General features: G+C 33.5%; 1 protein-coding gene across 1 annotated transcript; it reads left to right on the plus strand.

The window, feature by feature from the left end:
* The first annotated feature begins 3,844 nt into the window (after positions 1 to 3,844).
* On the plus strand, positions 3,845 to 10,133 carry LOC132752635 (suppressor of tumorigenicity 14 protein homolog). The gene is made up of 5 exons (XM_060742981.1): positions 3,845 to 4,055; positions 5,647 to 5,801; positions 6,556 to 6,637; positions 9,033 to 9,173; positions 9,924 to 10,133. The coding sequence occupies exons 1-5, from the start codon at positions 3,983 to 3,985 to the stop codon at positions 10,127 to 10,129; spliced, it is 657 nt and encodes a 218-aa protein (XP_060598964.1). The 5' UTR covers positions 3,845 to 3,982; the 3' UTR covers positions 10,130 to 10,133.
* Positions 10,134 to 16,861: the final 6,728 nt, after the last annotated feature.

The following is a 16,861-nucleotide window of genomic DNA, read 5'->3' on the forward strand; positions in this document are numbered from 1 at the left end:
AAGGAAAGCATAAAAATACGATTTTCAATTTATTTCAAAGTATATTTCTTAACTATCTTTGCTTATATTTCTGTTTAAAGTGCCCCAGCTCATTTATGAAAGAAATTCAAATGTTATGTTTTAGGCTTTTAAACCTCAGTTTTAAATACCTCTGAAAAAGATGATCTTGTATGTTACAAACTTAAGGAAACACCAGTGACCAGGGGTCAAAACCACTTTACCTGCTGGAGCTAACAGATGCAAAAACTCCGGTAATTCAAACCCATTTAGTCGCCTCTCGATCACGTAAGGGATAAACAGTGGCTGCAAAATGATTCATGATCGGCAACCCCTTGGCCTTAGCCACAATGTGCTCTAAATTTAAGACATGCCGTAAAAAGTACATTTTAATATACAACCCTGTGCACTACTTGCATAACAATGAACTTTAGTTAAAGGTTAAAACTGCCTTGTAAAGCATTTGTTCTTTTTATATAATTATCAAAATTAACCTTTTACCTGCAGAAGTTCTTAAGGTATTAGCACCCTGATGCATTACCTCCGCGTTGAAGAGTATTCAATTAGGCTAGAATTACTGTTAACTACATTGAAAATGAGGGCCATGGGTTCAATCCCCAGGAGGGTCAACTTTTTTTTTCTTTCTTTTTTTCTTTTAACATTATTTATGTATCTCTCATGTCCCATATGGAAAGAAAAAAGTGTTTAATTTTTAATTTACATAGGTATTTATTCGCTAAATTATGCTTAATCTAGTAATAAAAATGGTACCTGATATTTTCAAAGGGTAATATACTCAAAACTAGACGGTAAAAGTATTTCATATTTTACAAGATCAACCAATATACTTTTTAAAAAATTTAGGGAAGCTTTGAAAACAGGCACTCATTTGGGTAAATTTTAAGAATTTTTTGAATTAGGCTCCCTTAGTAGAAAAATGGTCAGACATGTGGTAAAAATGGGTGGGGTAGGATAACATTTTTATACAGATTTCATAAATTTTAAGTAGAAACCATAATTTTGCTTATGTGGATTGTTAGCTGAATGGTACTATTTGTTTCTTACCAAAAATTCATGGGAAAACATTTTTCATTAGAATGTTATTGCAGATTATTTAAAGGTTCCTCATTTCTAAAAAAGGTCCCCCATAACATCCTAGCTTGAGTTCAGAAAAGTGGTCATAACTTGATTTCCGTACGGTAAACTTTGTTTAAATTTTGTATACAGGCGTACTTTAAGGTATACATCTGACATATGATGCCATTTCTTTAGTTCCTGATAGTGCCCATTAGGGTCTTAATACCTTAAACGAACTTGTCCGTTTTTCATTTTTAGCTCACCTGTCATAAAGTGACATGGTGAGCTTTTGTGATCGCTTTTCGTCCGTCCGTCCGGAAACATTTACTTTAAACGACATCTCATAAACTGCTAAGCCATTTCATCTAAACTTCACAGAAATGTTCCTTTGGCAGTCAACTTTAAAAATTGTTTCAAAGAATTTAATTCTATGCAGAACTCTGGTTGCCATGGCAACCGAAAGAAAAAGCTAAAAAAAATCTTCTTTTAAAAAACAGATAGACCTAGAGCTTATATATTTAATATGAAACATTATGTAGTCAGTGTCTACCAAGTTTGTTGAGATAAAAGCCCTGGGGGTCATTGATTTTCCTGATTTGTATATAGTAAAAACTTTAAAAAAAATTCTGTTAAAAAACCCAAAGAGCTAGAGCTAAGATATTTAGCATGAAACATCTTAATGGGTGTCTACCAAGTTTGTTCAAATATGGGCCCCGGGGTTAAAATTGGCCCCGCCACGGGGTCATTGATTTTCCTTATATGTGTAAAACTTTAAAAAATCTTCTTTAAAAAAAACAAACAGCTAGAGTTAAGATAATAAGCATGAACCATCTTCTAGTGACTGTCTTCTACTAAGTTTGTTCAAATTAAAGCACTGGGATCAAAATTGGCCTGCCCCGGGTTGGGGGTCATTGTTTTTCCCTATATGTGTATAGTAAAAACTTAAAAAATCTTCTTTTAAAAACTCCCCAAAGAGCTAGAGCTTAAGATATTTTTCACGAAACATCTTCAAATGGGTGTCTACCAAGTTTATTTTAATAAAAGGTCTTTGGTTAAAATTTGCCTTACCCTGGGGGCCTATATACAGGTGAGCGATTTCAGGGCCATCATGGCCCTCTTGTTGAAACTGTCCATTATACGTGTTAAATGAATATATTGATGATTTTTAAATGTAACGTTCGTCAGACCTCAGTATAGAGCCAGCAGAATTCACGGGAGTACAGGCTAGCCTGACTAGCTGTATACTGGTAGCAAACATTATTTTCAGTTTCATGCCCAGGCATCAAGATTAAAAATAAACATTTCATATACATGTATTGTGTTTCTTGTTGTTGTTGTTGTTGTTTTTTACTAGTTGGTAATGTTCAAAAGAATATAATTGTGGTGACAAGAGTCATGGTCATAGCTGCACGTAAATTGTTGTTGGGGTGGGGTGGGGAGATAAATTACACTGACATTGTAATAGCCATATTGCGACTTTCTAGATTAACCTCAGGTGTCCCTCCGTGCATTAATTCATGCACGAGCGGACGCCCGAGTCGATGACTCAGTTAATCAACAACGTGCGTCTAGCTACGCGCATGACTGTCATTACTATGTGTTCAATCTATTGGACATAACGATAGAAAAACTCGGTCAAAACCGAGATAAATAGTACGTTTCGCAAGCCAGTGTTATCAGAAGTTGTTTTCATATGATAAATACGAGAAACGTCAATGGGGTATTGAGGAACAAGCGATAAGAGAAGAGGATGATCGATTTCTGATTTTTTTTCTAATTTGTTTAACACATACGAGGGCAAATCAAAAAGTTCGTGGAATTTAGTCATAAAATTAAAACGCATGGTTTCAGCTTCATGATTTTATGATACGACAATAAAAAATATACAATGAACAAACTTGCCAAATATTAGCAATATACAATAAAAACTGTTGACATGGCAACAAATATACAAATCCCGGTACAAAAACCCCGGAGCACGCCAACGTCATTTACAACGTCGTATTCAGTTTGTAGATTATTCCCTCGCGTCTTCAAGTTTCTCAAATTCAACCCGAAGAAAATAGCATCTATATTATACCGTTAAAGTAAAAAAGTATATACCCTTAAGGTATAAGTTTCAAAATAATTATAATTGTATAATTATTAACAATCCGTAGACAAATTTTATGCAAAAATATGACAGAAATTCATATCTTTTTCATTAAAACTCGTTCCGAACTGTTTGAACATCATAGACGACCTTTTTTACCTTGATATTCTATTTTTTTTTAAATATAAGTGTTTTATGCGCATAATCACTCACCCCACTTTTTTTTCCAGAAAACAAAAGGATAAATAATGATAATAAACAGAAAGTAAAATAACAACAGCAAATTATGAAACAATGAAAAAAGGAAAGAAACCAAAAAGATTAGAAAAAGCAACAGAAGAAAAAAAAAAAACAAGCCTTTTTTCTTAATGTTATTAATCATTTTAAAGGGGACACAAAAAACAAGCCTATTTCTTAATGTTATTAATCATTTAAAAGGGGACACAAAAACAAGCCTTTCTCTTAATGTTTATAGAACAGAACAGAACAACACTTTATTAACTCTAGTTACAGTAACAACAGCAAATTATGAAACAATGAAAAAAGGAAAGAAACCAAAAAGATTAGAAAAAGCAACAGAAGAAAATAAAACAAGCCTTTTTTCTTAATGTTATTAATTAATCATTTTAAAGGGGACACAATACACACGCCTCTGTATTTTGAAATGATACGGTTTTGTCCTAGTTTTTATCACCTCTATTTCACTGATATGGAGTGTGTGGTATTAATACGTCCAAGAGATAACAGCAGAACTATTTGTCGCCAATCAGTTACATGTTTTGGATTTATATTTTGAATTTTATTTAATTCACCGAAATGAAAATAAAATTTCAACTTACATACGTGTGTTTAATGATTTTGATTAACAATGCCGCAGCCATTACGGAGAGTAAGTAAACTATTTTCTAAATCTTCTAGATGATAATATTATCGGCATTGTAACGCTTTTTTGTTAGTTGATTTAATAGATGAAGTTACGTTATACAGTATCGATAACTTCGATAAGCCTTACCCTGCCGGAACCGGAAGAGATAAGCCAACCATTAGAGAGTACCGGTATGGCTGAGTGGTTAATGCGTCGGACTCGCTAGCCGCATGGGTTCAAACCCCATCAGAGGCAAGTCGTTGTTTCCATGAGTAAGTAACTAAATACTCACTGCTCAGTTCTGGTTGGTTCCAGGAACGTATTCGAAATTGGGTCTATAATCTTATAGCTTCCTTCGTAATCGAATTATTATAAATTTTCTTTCAACCAAACCATCCTTTGCCACCAGTGTTGAACCAGACCTATCTGCACATCCGTGTAGTCTGACCAGGCTCTATATACTGTTGGCAAAGAACTGTTTTTTTTTCGTCTTGATAACACAAAAATTGATAATGGACAGTTCCAAAAACTGGATAGACAAGTTCATTTAATACAGGGGCAAGTATCAAAGGACTCTGCTAATCATTTTGAAACTTAACTTGATTTATACAGGAGGTTTAAAAAGATATCTGAATGGAAATTAAGATGTCCTGTAATGTTATATGCAAACTTGAATTACATGCTCGTGTAAATATCAGAAAATACCAACTTAAACAATAAGTGGATACATGACTTAAAACTTGTATGAGGAGATATAACTTAATCCTCTAAAACATGAAACTATAATGAATGTTTTGAGTACATACAGTTGCGTAGACCGTGTGTCGGTCATTTGCTATAAACAAGGTTTGCTTTAGATCTGCTTAATGCAGATGTCTTGAATGTGTACAACATAATTAACAGTGGCCGTAGTAGTTATAAGTAATATTATATCATTATCACCATTGTTATTAATATTATCATTGTGATAATTATTATCATTATGATAATAATCACCTTTGTGAATATATATTATCATTATCACGAATGTCAATATAACCATCTGATTTTAATTATCATTGTGATTATTATTTTCGCAATTGTGATTATTATCAAGATTGCTATTATTATTATTATTATTATTATTATTATTATTATCACCATTGTTATTATTGTTTTCAGTGTGGTTATTTTCACAATTGCGATTTCTATCATTGTGATTATTATTTTTATTGTGATTATCATCGTTACCTTCGTGATAATTATAAAAATTGTGATTATCATCATTGCGATTATTATCACTCTTTAGATTATTATCATCATTGTGATTATTATTATCATTGTGATTTTAACCAACATTGTTATTTTATTACCATTGTGATTATCATCACAATTGTGATAATTATCATTATTATCAACACTTTATTATCGTCATTGCGATTATTTTCATCATTGTGATGATGATTTTTATTATTGTTATTATTTCCACCAATGTGATTTTGATTTTTTTTTCATCATTTTGATTAATATTATCATTCATTTGTGATCATTATTTTCTTGGTGATTATTATTTTATCATTGTGATTATTATCATCATTGTGATTATTATTATCATAGCTGTCAATTTCTTTTTAAGAATACATGGACCAGATGTGTGGAGAAACCCTTGACCTTGACCTTTATGAGACAGTGCGCCTAAAGCTGACTGCACAAGCAGTTTACAAACCCAATATGCTATGTCACCTCACGATCAAAACGAATTCTTTTTACCAAATAATGTTCTACTTTAAGGTAAGAAAAACAGTACCGTCATATATTTTCATGCGACTTCTCTTAGATATATATGACCTAAGGATCTCTATGATTTCTAGTTGTTAGATGATTTATGATGCATATTGTACATTTGAGCCGCGTCATGACAAAACCAACATATTGCGTTTGCATCCAGACCAGCCTGCGCATCCGCGCAGTCTGATCAAGATCCTTGCTGTTCGCTTACAAACTCTATAACAAGTAGAAAAACTGATAAAGAACAGCAGGGATCCTGATCAGACTGCACGGATACGCAGGCTGGTCTGGATCCATGCTGGTCGCAAACGCACTATGTTGGTTTTGTCGTGACGCGGCTCATTTTATGCTTAAATATGACGTGTGACACATTGTGATTTTAATGTACTGTGAAAATTATGTTAGATTCACGTCTCGCATCTTTGGAAATAATGAAATATTGTTTAGTTATCTTTATCATCATTAACATCATCATCATCAGCAACAGCAGTAGCAGCGGCAACAAGACCATCAATATAATCTTCAAATACAAAAACAACATTATGATCAATATCATAAACATTATTATTATCATCATCAGCAGCAGCAGCAGCAGCAATATTGATAAAGTTTTCAACAACAACATTATGATCATTATCAACAACATCATTAACAGTATCATCATCATCATCGTCGTCGTCGTTTCCATCATCATCATCATCATCTCGTCACCGTAACCGTCATCATCATCATCATCCTTTTTTATTTTATTTTTAAGAGTTTTGCTTTGGAATCGATGTGTTATAATGATTGGCTAGAACTTCACGACGGCAAATATTCAGCGTCAGCTTTTATAAGTGGTAAGATTGTTATTTCATATTATTTATTTAAGAAATAATATATCCCGAACATTGAGTTCGGATGCGATGATTATATCACGAAGGCGTAGCCCGAGTAATATAATGATGCGTATCCGAACGACAAACCGTGATGTTATCAAGCGATAAAATCACCGATTTTTATATATTATTTCGATTCTAACACGACATCAACAAATAAATGCTGCCGTAACTGATATTAAGCTAAATTGTTCCTGATTTGTTAGCGTACTTATTTTCAGCGCGTCGCATTTTTTTAGTGGTTATGTCACTTGTATAATGATTACGTGTCACAGTCATATCTAAATATGGAACGTCAACAGTGACTTTGTTGCATAATAACACACACTTTCGGTTCTATGTTCAATAGGGAAAAGTGCGGGTCGTGTTAGAATTAATGGTATATGTGTTTATGTGTTAGCACAGTGAAGTCCCTTTGATTACTTACATCTGCATTAAAGAATTGGGACCTAATATGGCAATGTATCTCAGGTGAGCGATCGAGCGCTATCATGACCCTCTTGTTTTGGTTGAAATGTTTTTAGTGAAACTTCCCGAAAAAATATTCCGGTTCTGCAGCATCACTCATTTTATTTTATGTGAATTTTAGCCTTTAATGAACTTGCAAATTTATTAAAAATTTGCATTCAGACTAAGAATATAATAGATCTATATGAAACTACATAAACATTGATATACATTGATATTATACAATAAAAAATGGTTACATATATGAATTTATTTTCCTCGTGAACTTTAAAACGACCGCATTTTTTCCCCATTGAACGAAAAACCCAAAATTTTGTTTATTTTAAAAAATAAATATTTCCCAAATGTGTTTTATTGCTAAACATACTGTTTGAGTTTGGTGCGGGGAATTTTATCACAGGGGGTGTCCGAGTATATAAAGATGCGCATCCGAAAGAAAAAGTATGTTTCAACAATTTTAAAACCCGATTTGGGTAATTATTTTGATTTAAACGACATCAACAAAAAAATGGCCTACTTAAAAATTTGTAAAAAAACGCCCGATTTGTTTCCGTATTTTTCAGCGCGTCACAATTTTTTGTGGTTTCGTCAATGTATAACATTGTACTATTTTGAACGTCAAACTGTGCTTTATGAACGATAACACACCGGCTTTTCTATTGACATAGAGAAAAAGGGGGTGTTAAATATGCTATAAAGTCACTGTTTGGCGTTCTATATGTAGACATGTGACGTAATCATTATACGAATACATGTCACGTAACCTATGGGCTATAAAATCCGACGCGCTAAAAATAAGCGTCGTTCGGATGCGCATTATTATATCACCCGGGCTACGCCCTCGTGATATAATTCCTCGCATCCGAACTCCAAACAGTGCGATAAAATCACAGTTTCGTATATATTATTTCTTAATCAATTTACTAGTATATATTTTTTATTTATTGGCATATATATTTTTATTAGCCTTCCAGATTTTTTCCGCCTTTTTGATTGGATATTGATCACCCGAAAGAAATTGATATAATCGAGCCAGACGGGTAATATACACACTAAATTTCCCCGTTGGGTACCCAACGCTGTAAACAACATGCGCTGAGGTGATGCGCATACGGTTCGATTTTACGAGGTGTAAATTCCGATTTACAAGCACTTTTTAACTGTCAAATTGATAAACATTTACCAAAGTAGAGTAATGATACATATTCCCATCAGTATTGAAAAAAAAAAATATTGACCTTGTGAAAGCTTGATATTAATTACAAAAAAAGTGCGTTCAATAGACTTCTCCTTTTCTCTTGTTTACATTCGTTAGGTACGGGAAAAATACGTCATGTATTTATGTGACGTCATGTTGTTGATGAAGAGGTACCCTAAAGGGAATCCTTATTTTCGACGTTTCAATTGAAACAGCAATGTTTTGTTTTTTTTAAAAAATCGTGTAAACTCGGCAGGGGAAGGGTAATAAAATTATTATTTTGGTTTTGGAGTGATATATGTGGATATGTTTCCTGCCAAGATAAAATATCACCCTCGCCTAACGGCTCGGGTGATATATAATCTTAGCAGGTAATATATCCACATAATATCACTCCAAAACCAAAATAACATATAATATTTGCACAAACGTTTATTATTTTGCATACATTTATGTTGATTTGCATCAATTTATATCAATTTGCATAAAGCTATATTAAAATGCATCAATTTATATTGATTTGCATTAATGTATATAAATTTGCATTCATGTATATCAATTTGCATAAATTAATATTAATTTCCACCAAGTTATATTGATTTGCATAAAATATGTATTAATTTGCATCACTATCATATTAATTTGCATCATTTTGTATTACTTTGCATCAATGTATATTGATTTTTTCAGGTATGACCCCTCATCAGTGTGGAACTTACAAAAGGACCACTGTACGAAACACTTCCGGGAAATATCTTCATCTTAAATTCCAAAGCGACGATACTATACAAAAAAGCGGATTTGATATGATACTGACTAAATACCATAACGGTAAAAAAGTATAACCTTAAATTGATCCTTTGCATTTTAAAAAAAAAAAACTTTCCCCATAAAAGGAGAAAAATTGAATGTGTTTGGAAACGATTAAACTTATTTATTTAAAACTATTTTTTTTAGTTGTTGGAAGCTATAAGTTTTATTAAAATTTTCTCTCGAATCCTTTCCCAGGACAAACCATACCAAAAGAGCCAAAATTGAGGGGAAAAATTTTTCTAGACAAAAACCCAACGGTTTCCCCCCGGGCCCCGGGTTTTTAAAACCCAGGCGACCAGTGATCTAAGTTGACGGATTAAACCACTCGGCCACGCCGCAACTCTAAGAATATTGATTATATCATTTTTTTACATTTTTACATTTTAAAATAAATGAATGAAATAAACCAATATGTCCTTACTCCAAAGTATTCTGTAAGCCATTTTCAAAGGTTTGAGTATTTTGTGTAGACTTTGCTTGGTGTAACAGAAGTACGCCTCCATGGTTAGACTTATTTCTTGTGAATTTCACCATTTACCCCTACGCAAAATGCCATTCGCATGTCATTTGGATGATGACGTATTTGGCAATGAATATTATTTACTCATCTGTATGCATGCTGTTTTTAAATCCTAAGACACAAATCTGCCCATGGTTTTGTATTTCTTGTAATGGTTAAACAAAGATTAAAGGTTCATATTTTAACACTGTATGGATTTTTCATTTCTTACATACACAATTTGATGTACATATATTTCTTTTCCACAGGAATTTGTTATACCGACGAGTATGCCTGTAGCAATGGGCACTGTATTGCCAACAACATCTCGTGTAGTGGTTTCAACCCGTGCGGAGATTATTCTGATTGTGGTAACAACGTAATCAGCGGTTCCAGTAGTCGCGTGTTTAATGTGGGCGGGATCATAGGCGGGGTTATTTCTGCTGTCACCGCCCTTGTTATAATCGTTATCTAGGGAGGGGTAGGTTTTCAGACCCCCAGGAACAGGGGAAAAACCTTTTGGGTTGGTTTATTTTAATTTTTTCTTTAAAAATTTACCTTTGGTAGTTAGCAAAAAAGCTTTTTTTTTATTTTATTTTCAAGCCATGTTGACACTGTGACGACCAGATGGTCCTCTTCAAGCTTTCCTAGCAATGTTTTTTTTTTTTTTTGTTACTTTTCCAGCCCTAAAGACCGCCGGGTTTAACCAAAAAAATAAATTTAAAAACTTTTCCAAAAAAATAGAAAAAAATAAAATATATAATTTAAAAAAAATAGGGAGTTAATCATAGCCAAAAACAGTTTTTACTTTCTACATGTTTAAAAAAAAAAAACCAATTTATTAATTTGAAAAATGAAATTTTTATCTTTTTTTAGATAAACCCGTTTTCGTTTTTTCATAAAAGTATTGAAAAAGAAGGGTTTCTATTAAAAACCATTCTTTACAAAAACAAACTCTTTTCAAATTGCATCACTGGTGTTAATCAGGCACACATCTGGTACCGAGACTGTCTTTTAAAACTGGTTCAGAATACAGATTTAATTCATAAATTTATTTAGACACATAACAAACTCTTAAATAATACTTAATGTTAAGATTACACTCGTGTTGTAATAAACCATATTGTAATTTTTTTCATTCTTTTCCCGCGTTTTCATGATTTGATTTCCCTTTCTTTTTTCTAGGCTGGGCGGCAGCGTCAGGCACCAGTTCACGTGAGGACAACAGCAACAGCGCCCCCTGTACCTCAGCAGTATGCTTCTCCTGTACCTCATCAGTATTCATCCACTGCGCCTCAACAATATGCATCCCCTGTACCTCAACACTATGAACCGCCACCGCCATATTCAACATGTTCAATGCAACAAAAACCCCAACCTCCTTCTCAGGAACAGCCTTCTCGTTACTGAATAAGACATACATTTAATTTTGTCTTTTTTTTTTATTAAACAAACATGAATAATATATTCCATTGTCATATTGATACTGAATGTACGAAGATACTTCTTCTATAGTTAAATAATTTCTCCCCGAGAGTTGGTTTCTTATTGCTTCTCCTTATTGTTGTATTTTAAAACTGGCCACACTAGGCCACAAGGACCATAATTATTATCCTTTTTTTTTCAGACATCTATGCTAATAATTGGAAGTTTGTTCCGCCTTTTTTTTTCATTCATTTTGCACATACTTCACATAGTCATTTCAATCTACCTCCAAAATTGATCTTTCGAAATGGTACTTAGGAATCATATACATGTAATAACAAGTAAAATGTATATTGTTGGACATTTGAAACGTTGTGAAAAAGATATAAGTTTTTGCTTTTTGTGTGAAATCTTTGCATCATTATAATAACATATACTTTAATATTTGCGGATCGTTATAAAAATAAGTACATTGATAGACTATTCATGAAAGTAGTTTAATTTTTATGGATCGTTATCATTAACAATAGTTTTATATTTGTGGGTCGGTAAAGTTACAAATGGTTTAATATTCGTGTATTTTTTAAAGTACAAGTGGTTGAATATTTATAGAGCGTTTTAAGAACAAATAGTTGGATCATTCTAATGAAAGTTGTTTAACTTGTGTGGATCGTTGTGGATTGTTATCATTAAAAATAGTTTAAAATCAAATACATGTAGTTTAAAACCAAATAGTTTATTATTTGTGGATCGTTATAATTGCAAGTAGTTAGATATTTGTGGATTGTCTTCATCACAAACAGTTTAATATTTGTGTATCGTTATAATTCAATATTTGATAATTTCCTAATAAAAATAAAAAAGAAATGTTGTTATAGTAAAGTAGTTCATATGTCCTGTTCATGTTGTTTATGAAACATTTGAAATGGAACTACCAAATGTTGCATTAATGTGACAATTTCAATTAATAAATCATCTTTTTGTTGAATAAAATTCTTGCTATATGGCTTATGTTATTCAAACAGTTATGTTTCAACGATCCCAATCGTTCATGGTAACCTCCTATTATAGATCACATATTATAATAAAATTAGCATGGGTCTCCTATTAAGACCGACTCGATAATAAGACCACTTTAACCAGGGCCCAAAAGTGGTCTTAATAGCGAGACTTTACTGTACTTTTTATGCTCCTCGAAAATTTTCGGGGGGAGTATATACTCGTCGGGTTGTCAGTCCGTCCGTCTGTCCATCTGTACGTACGTATGTCCCGAATTCGTGTCCTGCCCATAACTTTGTTATTTGAAGTCGGATTTTAAAACTATTTCACAGAAATGATCACCATATTGAGACGACGTGTCGCGCGCAACATTTGGGTCGCTACCTTGAAGGTCAAGGTCACAGCATGACCTTGAACAAAAATCGTGTCAGACCCATACCTTCGTTATTTGAAGTCGGGTTTTAAAAATATTTAAAAAAATGATCGCCATATTGAGAGGACGTGTCGCACGCATGACCTTGACCAAAAATCGTGTCCGGCCCATAACCTCGTTATTTAAAGTCGGATTTAAAAACTATTTTACAGAAATGATCACCATATTAAGACAACATGTCGCGCTCAAAATTTGGATCGTTACCTTGAAGGTCAAAGTCACAGCATGGCCTTGAACAAAAATCGTATCCGGCCCATAACGTCGTTATTTGAAGTCGTTATTTAACATGTTGAGACGATGTGTCACGCGCAAGTCGGAAGATAGATCTAATTGAATAGAAGTGCAGTGCAAAAAAAAAACAAAAAAACAGTAACTCTGCATTGCCTAAGTTTGAAATTATCACAATTTGAACTTTGTCTGGGACATGACCCTGAAAATACAAAAGATATACTTTTCTGTGTCCAAATCCTAGTCGGGGAGCTTCACCCGGTTCAACCGGCTCTTGTTAATAGATCATGTGACACTTATTTAAAAAAGATAGCAGAGTAGTTCCAAAAGTTGACCATGTAGTAAAAATGAAATTTTAAAAGCGCTTAACAATGTTTGTCGTTGACACACATATTATTTTGAACTTTGATAGACTACTGGATGGCTATCGTTATAAGCGGTACATATCATTAAATACAAAATTTGCCACGTCATGACAAAACCAACATAGTGCATTTGCGACCAGCATGGATCCAGACCAGCCTGCGCATCCTCGCAGTCTGATCAGGATCCATTCTGTTCGCTTACAAACCTTATTACAAGTAGAGAAACTGATAGCGAACAGCATGGATCCTGATCAGACTGCGCGGAGGCGCAGGTTGGTCTGGATCCATGCTGGTCGCAAACCCATTATGTTGGTTTTGTCATGACACGGCTCATATATACTTGTTTATGAATCAAATAAATAAGCTATGACAGCTTACTTTATATAAAGGTTAAAAAAATCTAATTTTCGTTGTGGTCCTGCAGAACCATTTAAGTTTAAATACGAATTTATTCTAGTTCGTACATTGTCGTATGCATTGGAACCTTTCAGCTTATTAAAACATTATGATCTGTTTCTGATACCAATCTATAGTAAGCAATGGGTGTAAAGTTTCTTGGTCACGAAACAACGGCTTTCCACTGACGAGGTTTAAACCCACGCGACCAGCAATTACTTGCTACGCCGCTACTCAAAACCTGATATTTAACAAACAACTAAATTTCAATTAAAATTTTAATGTCTTCCGAAAATGTAATTAAATTGATATTCAACATTTACATTAAATTATTACTTTTTCTGTCACTGTTCCTCTTTTAGGTTTATTTGATCTGAGAATCATTCTTTTACCAATACGTATAACAGAAGAAAACTTATTATTAGTGCTGGAACAAATAAGCTTATAATAATCTATCAAGAGACACTTTTTAATCAATATGATGCAAAAGCAAACAAGAAGTATCTTTTTAAACGATACTCGGCTGAAGTAAATCTGTTTAACCCTTTACCTCATATACACGCGAAACAACGCACTTTCGACCGCCCCCCCCCCCCTCTTTTAGGCCTCAAATAGTGAAAAAATGTCATATTTGTGCCCAAAACACGTTTTCGTTTGAGAAATGTTGCTAAAAAAAGTGAGCACTTTTTCGGCGCCGTCCCCCATCAAAAAGAAACATTGCGGGGGGGGGGGGGTCAGGGGGTTGCCAGAAGGGGGATGTGCCCCCTTCTGTTTGGGGGGTCTGAAGGGGGGGCGGTAGTCCCCCTCATTGCCAAGAAAATTTTGGACTTTTGAGAGGCTAAAAGTGACCCCAGGTCGATCATAAGGTTACATGGTCCAGTCAACATTTGTGCCAAGTTTGATAAGTATTGAAGCATTTTTATCATAGTTTTATAGCAGCTTGAACTTGTAACAGGAGGCTTTTCAATGAAAACGGCCATTTTTCACAATATGCTCATGAGGGAAAGGATTAACTAAAAAAATTTAAAATGTTACAAGACAACAATTTTTCACCAAAATTAGGTGAAATACCACATGGTAGTATAGAGAAACTAGATTTTGGGTAATTCCAAAGTTTTTCATCATTTTTTGTTAACTAAAAAAATTTAAAATGTTACAAAACAACAATTTTTCACAAAAATTAAGTGAAAGACCACGTGGTTATATGGAACAACTAGATTTGGGTAATTCCAAAGTTTTTCATCATTTTTTGTTACCCTTTTACCTCATACACACGCGAAACAACGCGCTTTCGACCCCTCCCCCCTTCTTTTAGGCCTCAAATAGTGAAAAGTGTCCTATTTAGGCCCCAAACACATGTTTTCGTTTAAGATATGTTGCTTAAAAAGTGAGCACTTTTTCGGCGCCGCCCCCATCCAAAAGATACATCAGGGGGTTGCCAGAAGGGGGATGTGCCCCCTTCTGTTTGGGGTGTCTAAAGGGGGGGGGCGGTAGTCCCCCTCATCGCCAAGAAAATGTTGGACTTTTGAGAGGCTAAAAATGACCCCAGGTCGATCATAATGTAATGTGTAACCAACGCTGAAAAGCCTTCGACTCTATCTCAATCACTTGAGAAGTTGCAGCACTTTAAAATAAATTTTGATAGAAAAAATCAAGGCAAAATAGTGATTTTGGTAATTGTGTGACCTCCCCTCATTGCCATGGTAACAGGAAATTTAAGACTGAACATGTCGTTACAAAGGCAATGATCCAGTCAACATTTGTGCCAAGTTTGATTAGTATTGAAGCATTTTTCATAGTTTCATAGCAGTTTGAACTTGTAACAGGATGCATTTCAATGAAAACGGCCATTTTTCACAATATGCCCATGAGGGAACGGGTTAACATACAACATTAAGTTATTTCTAAGCTTTCAATAGAAAAAGAACTTTTAGCAATGCTTGCATAACAAATGCATGATAATATTTCTTGTAGCTATAAAGAAAATAATTTACCCATTTTGTAAGCATTGAAATGAAATTATAGCATATTTATATTAAAGATTTTTCAATGAAGAACAACTTCTATCTAAGATGTCCCTTTACTTGTTTTATGTTTGACTTTATAAAGTTTTTAATCATTTACAAATATACCTAAAACTTAAAAGACTATACTCAATTCTGTATATTTTATTTTAGAACTATCCTCGACATTTTATTTTATTGTGGCGAAACTATCCCTTACATTTTATCATAGAGCTATCCTTAAAATTTTATTTTAGAATGGTAAGAACAATCGTTTATATTTTATCTATGAATGACCAATGAGTTTCACCGATTTCAGTTTGTAATTTTAAAATGACCAATGAAAATTCTTCTTATATTCAGTCCTTCCCTGTTAGTTTTACAGGAAGTCAAACTGATAACGGACGGACTTCGTCCGAAAAGCATTTCCTTTGCCAATTGAAATTTTATAGACACTAGTAGCCCAAATAACAAATGCGTCCGTACAGTCTTATCAGGCTCTATACTGTTGGCAAGGGCTAATCACTTGGAATCTTAACAAATTTGTACTAGCGGGTCAAGTAATGAATCTGTCCGTGCGGTTTATTTTCAGCAACACATACACTTCAACCATAAGCATACCATATTCTTAGTGAGATATTTGGTTAAGTTTGAAAAGACAAGACTCTTCTATAACTAGACTTTCTTTAACGGTTTTGACAAAAAAATAAATGCAACAAAAACAATGGCAACAGCAGCAGCAGCAGCAGCAACAACAACAACCGCAGCAACAACACAACAACAACAACAATCTTGTCTAGCAATAGTGACTCGTTCTTTATTGACTACTCACGATGATTTATTTAATGGATATAAAACGCATGTTTATGCATATATTCATTATTATATGTCTAGAGAAAGTTTTAATATAAAATTATAATACAAATTTTTTAATTCTTTTTGAACACTTTTGCTTAAGAAACAGTAATATATGGACATTCCTTTTAAACTATACTATATTTACTGCACTGTTGACAACATACATATGCATTTAGACCATAATAAACTGACAAATTAATACATTTTGCAATTTAAATATTGTGTACTTATTTCACAACAGTTGATTGATAGTAAGTTAACCAATCCTATTGAACGAAAATAAAATGGAACTTGGTCATACTGAATTTAGATAAACATTATTTATTTACAAAACCTATTTAATAAAGTGACTATTACACGTTTTCACATGACTTGTTTAAAGATACACTGTACCGGCCACAGTGAAATAACAAAGATAAAGGCGAACCTTTCACTACACAGTGTTTTTATAACATACTAGTAGTTATCAAGTTAGATTCGGTAGACTCAACAAGCTAGAT

This window comes from Ruditapes philippinarum, unplaced genomic scaffold (genome assembly GCF_026571515.1).
Source record: "Ruditapes philippinarum isolate M1 unplaced genomic scaffold, ASM2657151v2 ctg2789_1_1_1_1, whole genome shotgun sequence".
Lineage (NCBI taxonomy): Eukaryota > Metazoa > Mollusca > Bivalvia > Venerida > Veneridae > Ruditapes > Ruditapes philippinarum.

Excerpts from the sequence above, each read along its gene's own strand:
- LOC132752635 (XM_060742981.1), top strand. The coding sequence starts at position 3,983 with ATGAAAATAAAATTTCAACTTACATACGTGTGTTTAATGATTTTGATT. Across the intron at positions 5,802-6,555 it reads AAATAATGTTCTACTTTAAG|AGTTTTGCTTTGGAATCGAT; the intron begins GTAAGAAAAACA and ends TTTATTTTTAAG. Across the intron at positions 9,174-9,923 it reads ACTGACTAAATACCATAACG|GAATTTGTTATACCGACGAG; the intron begins GTAAAAAAGTAT and ends TCTTTTCCACAG.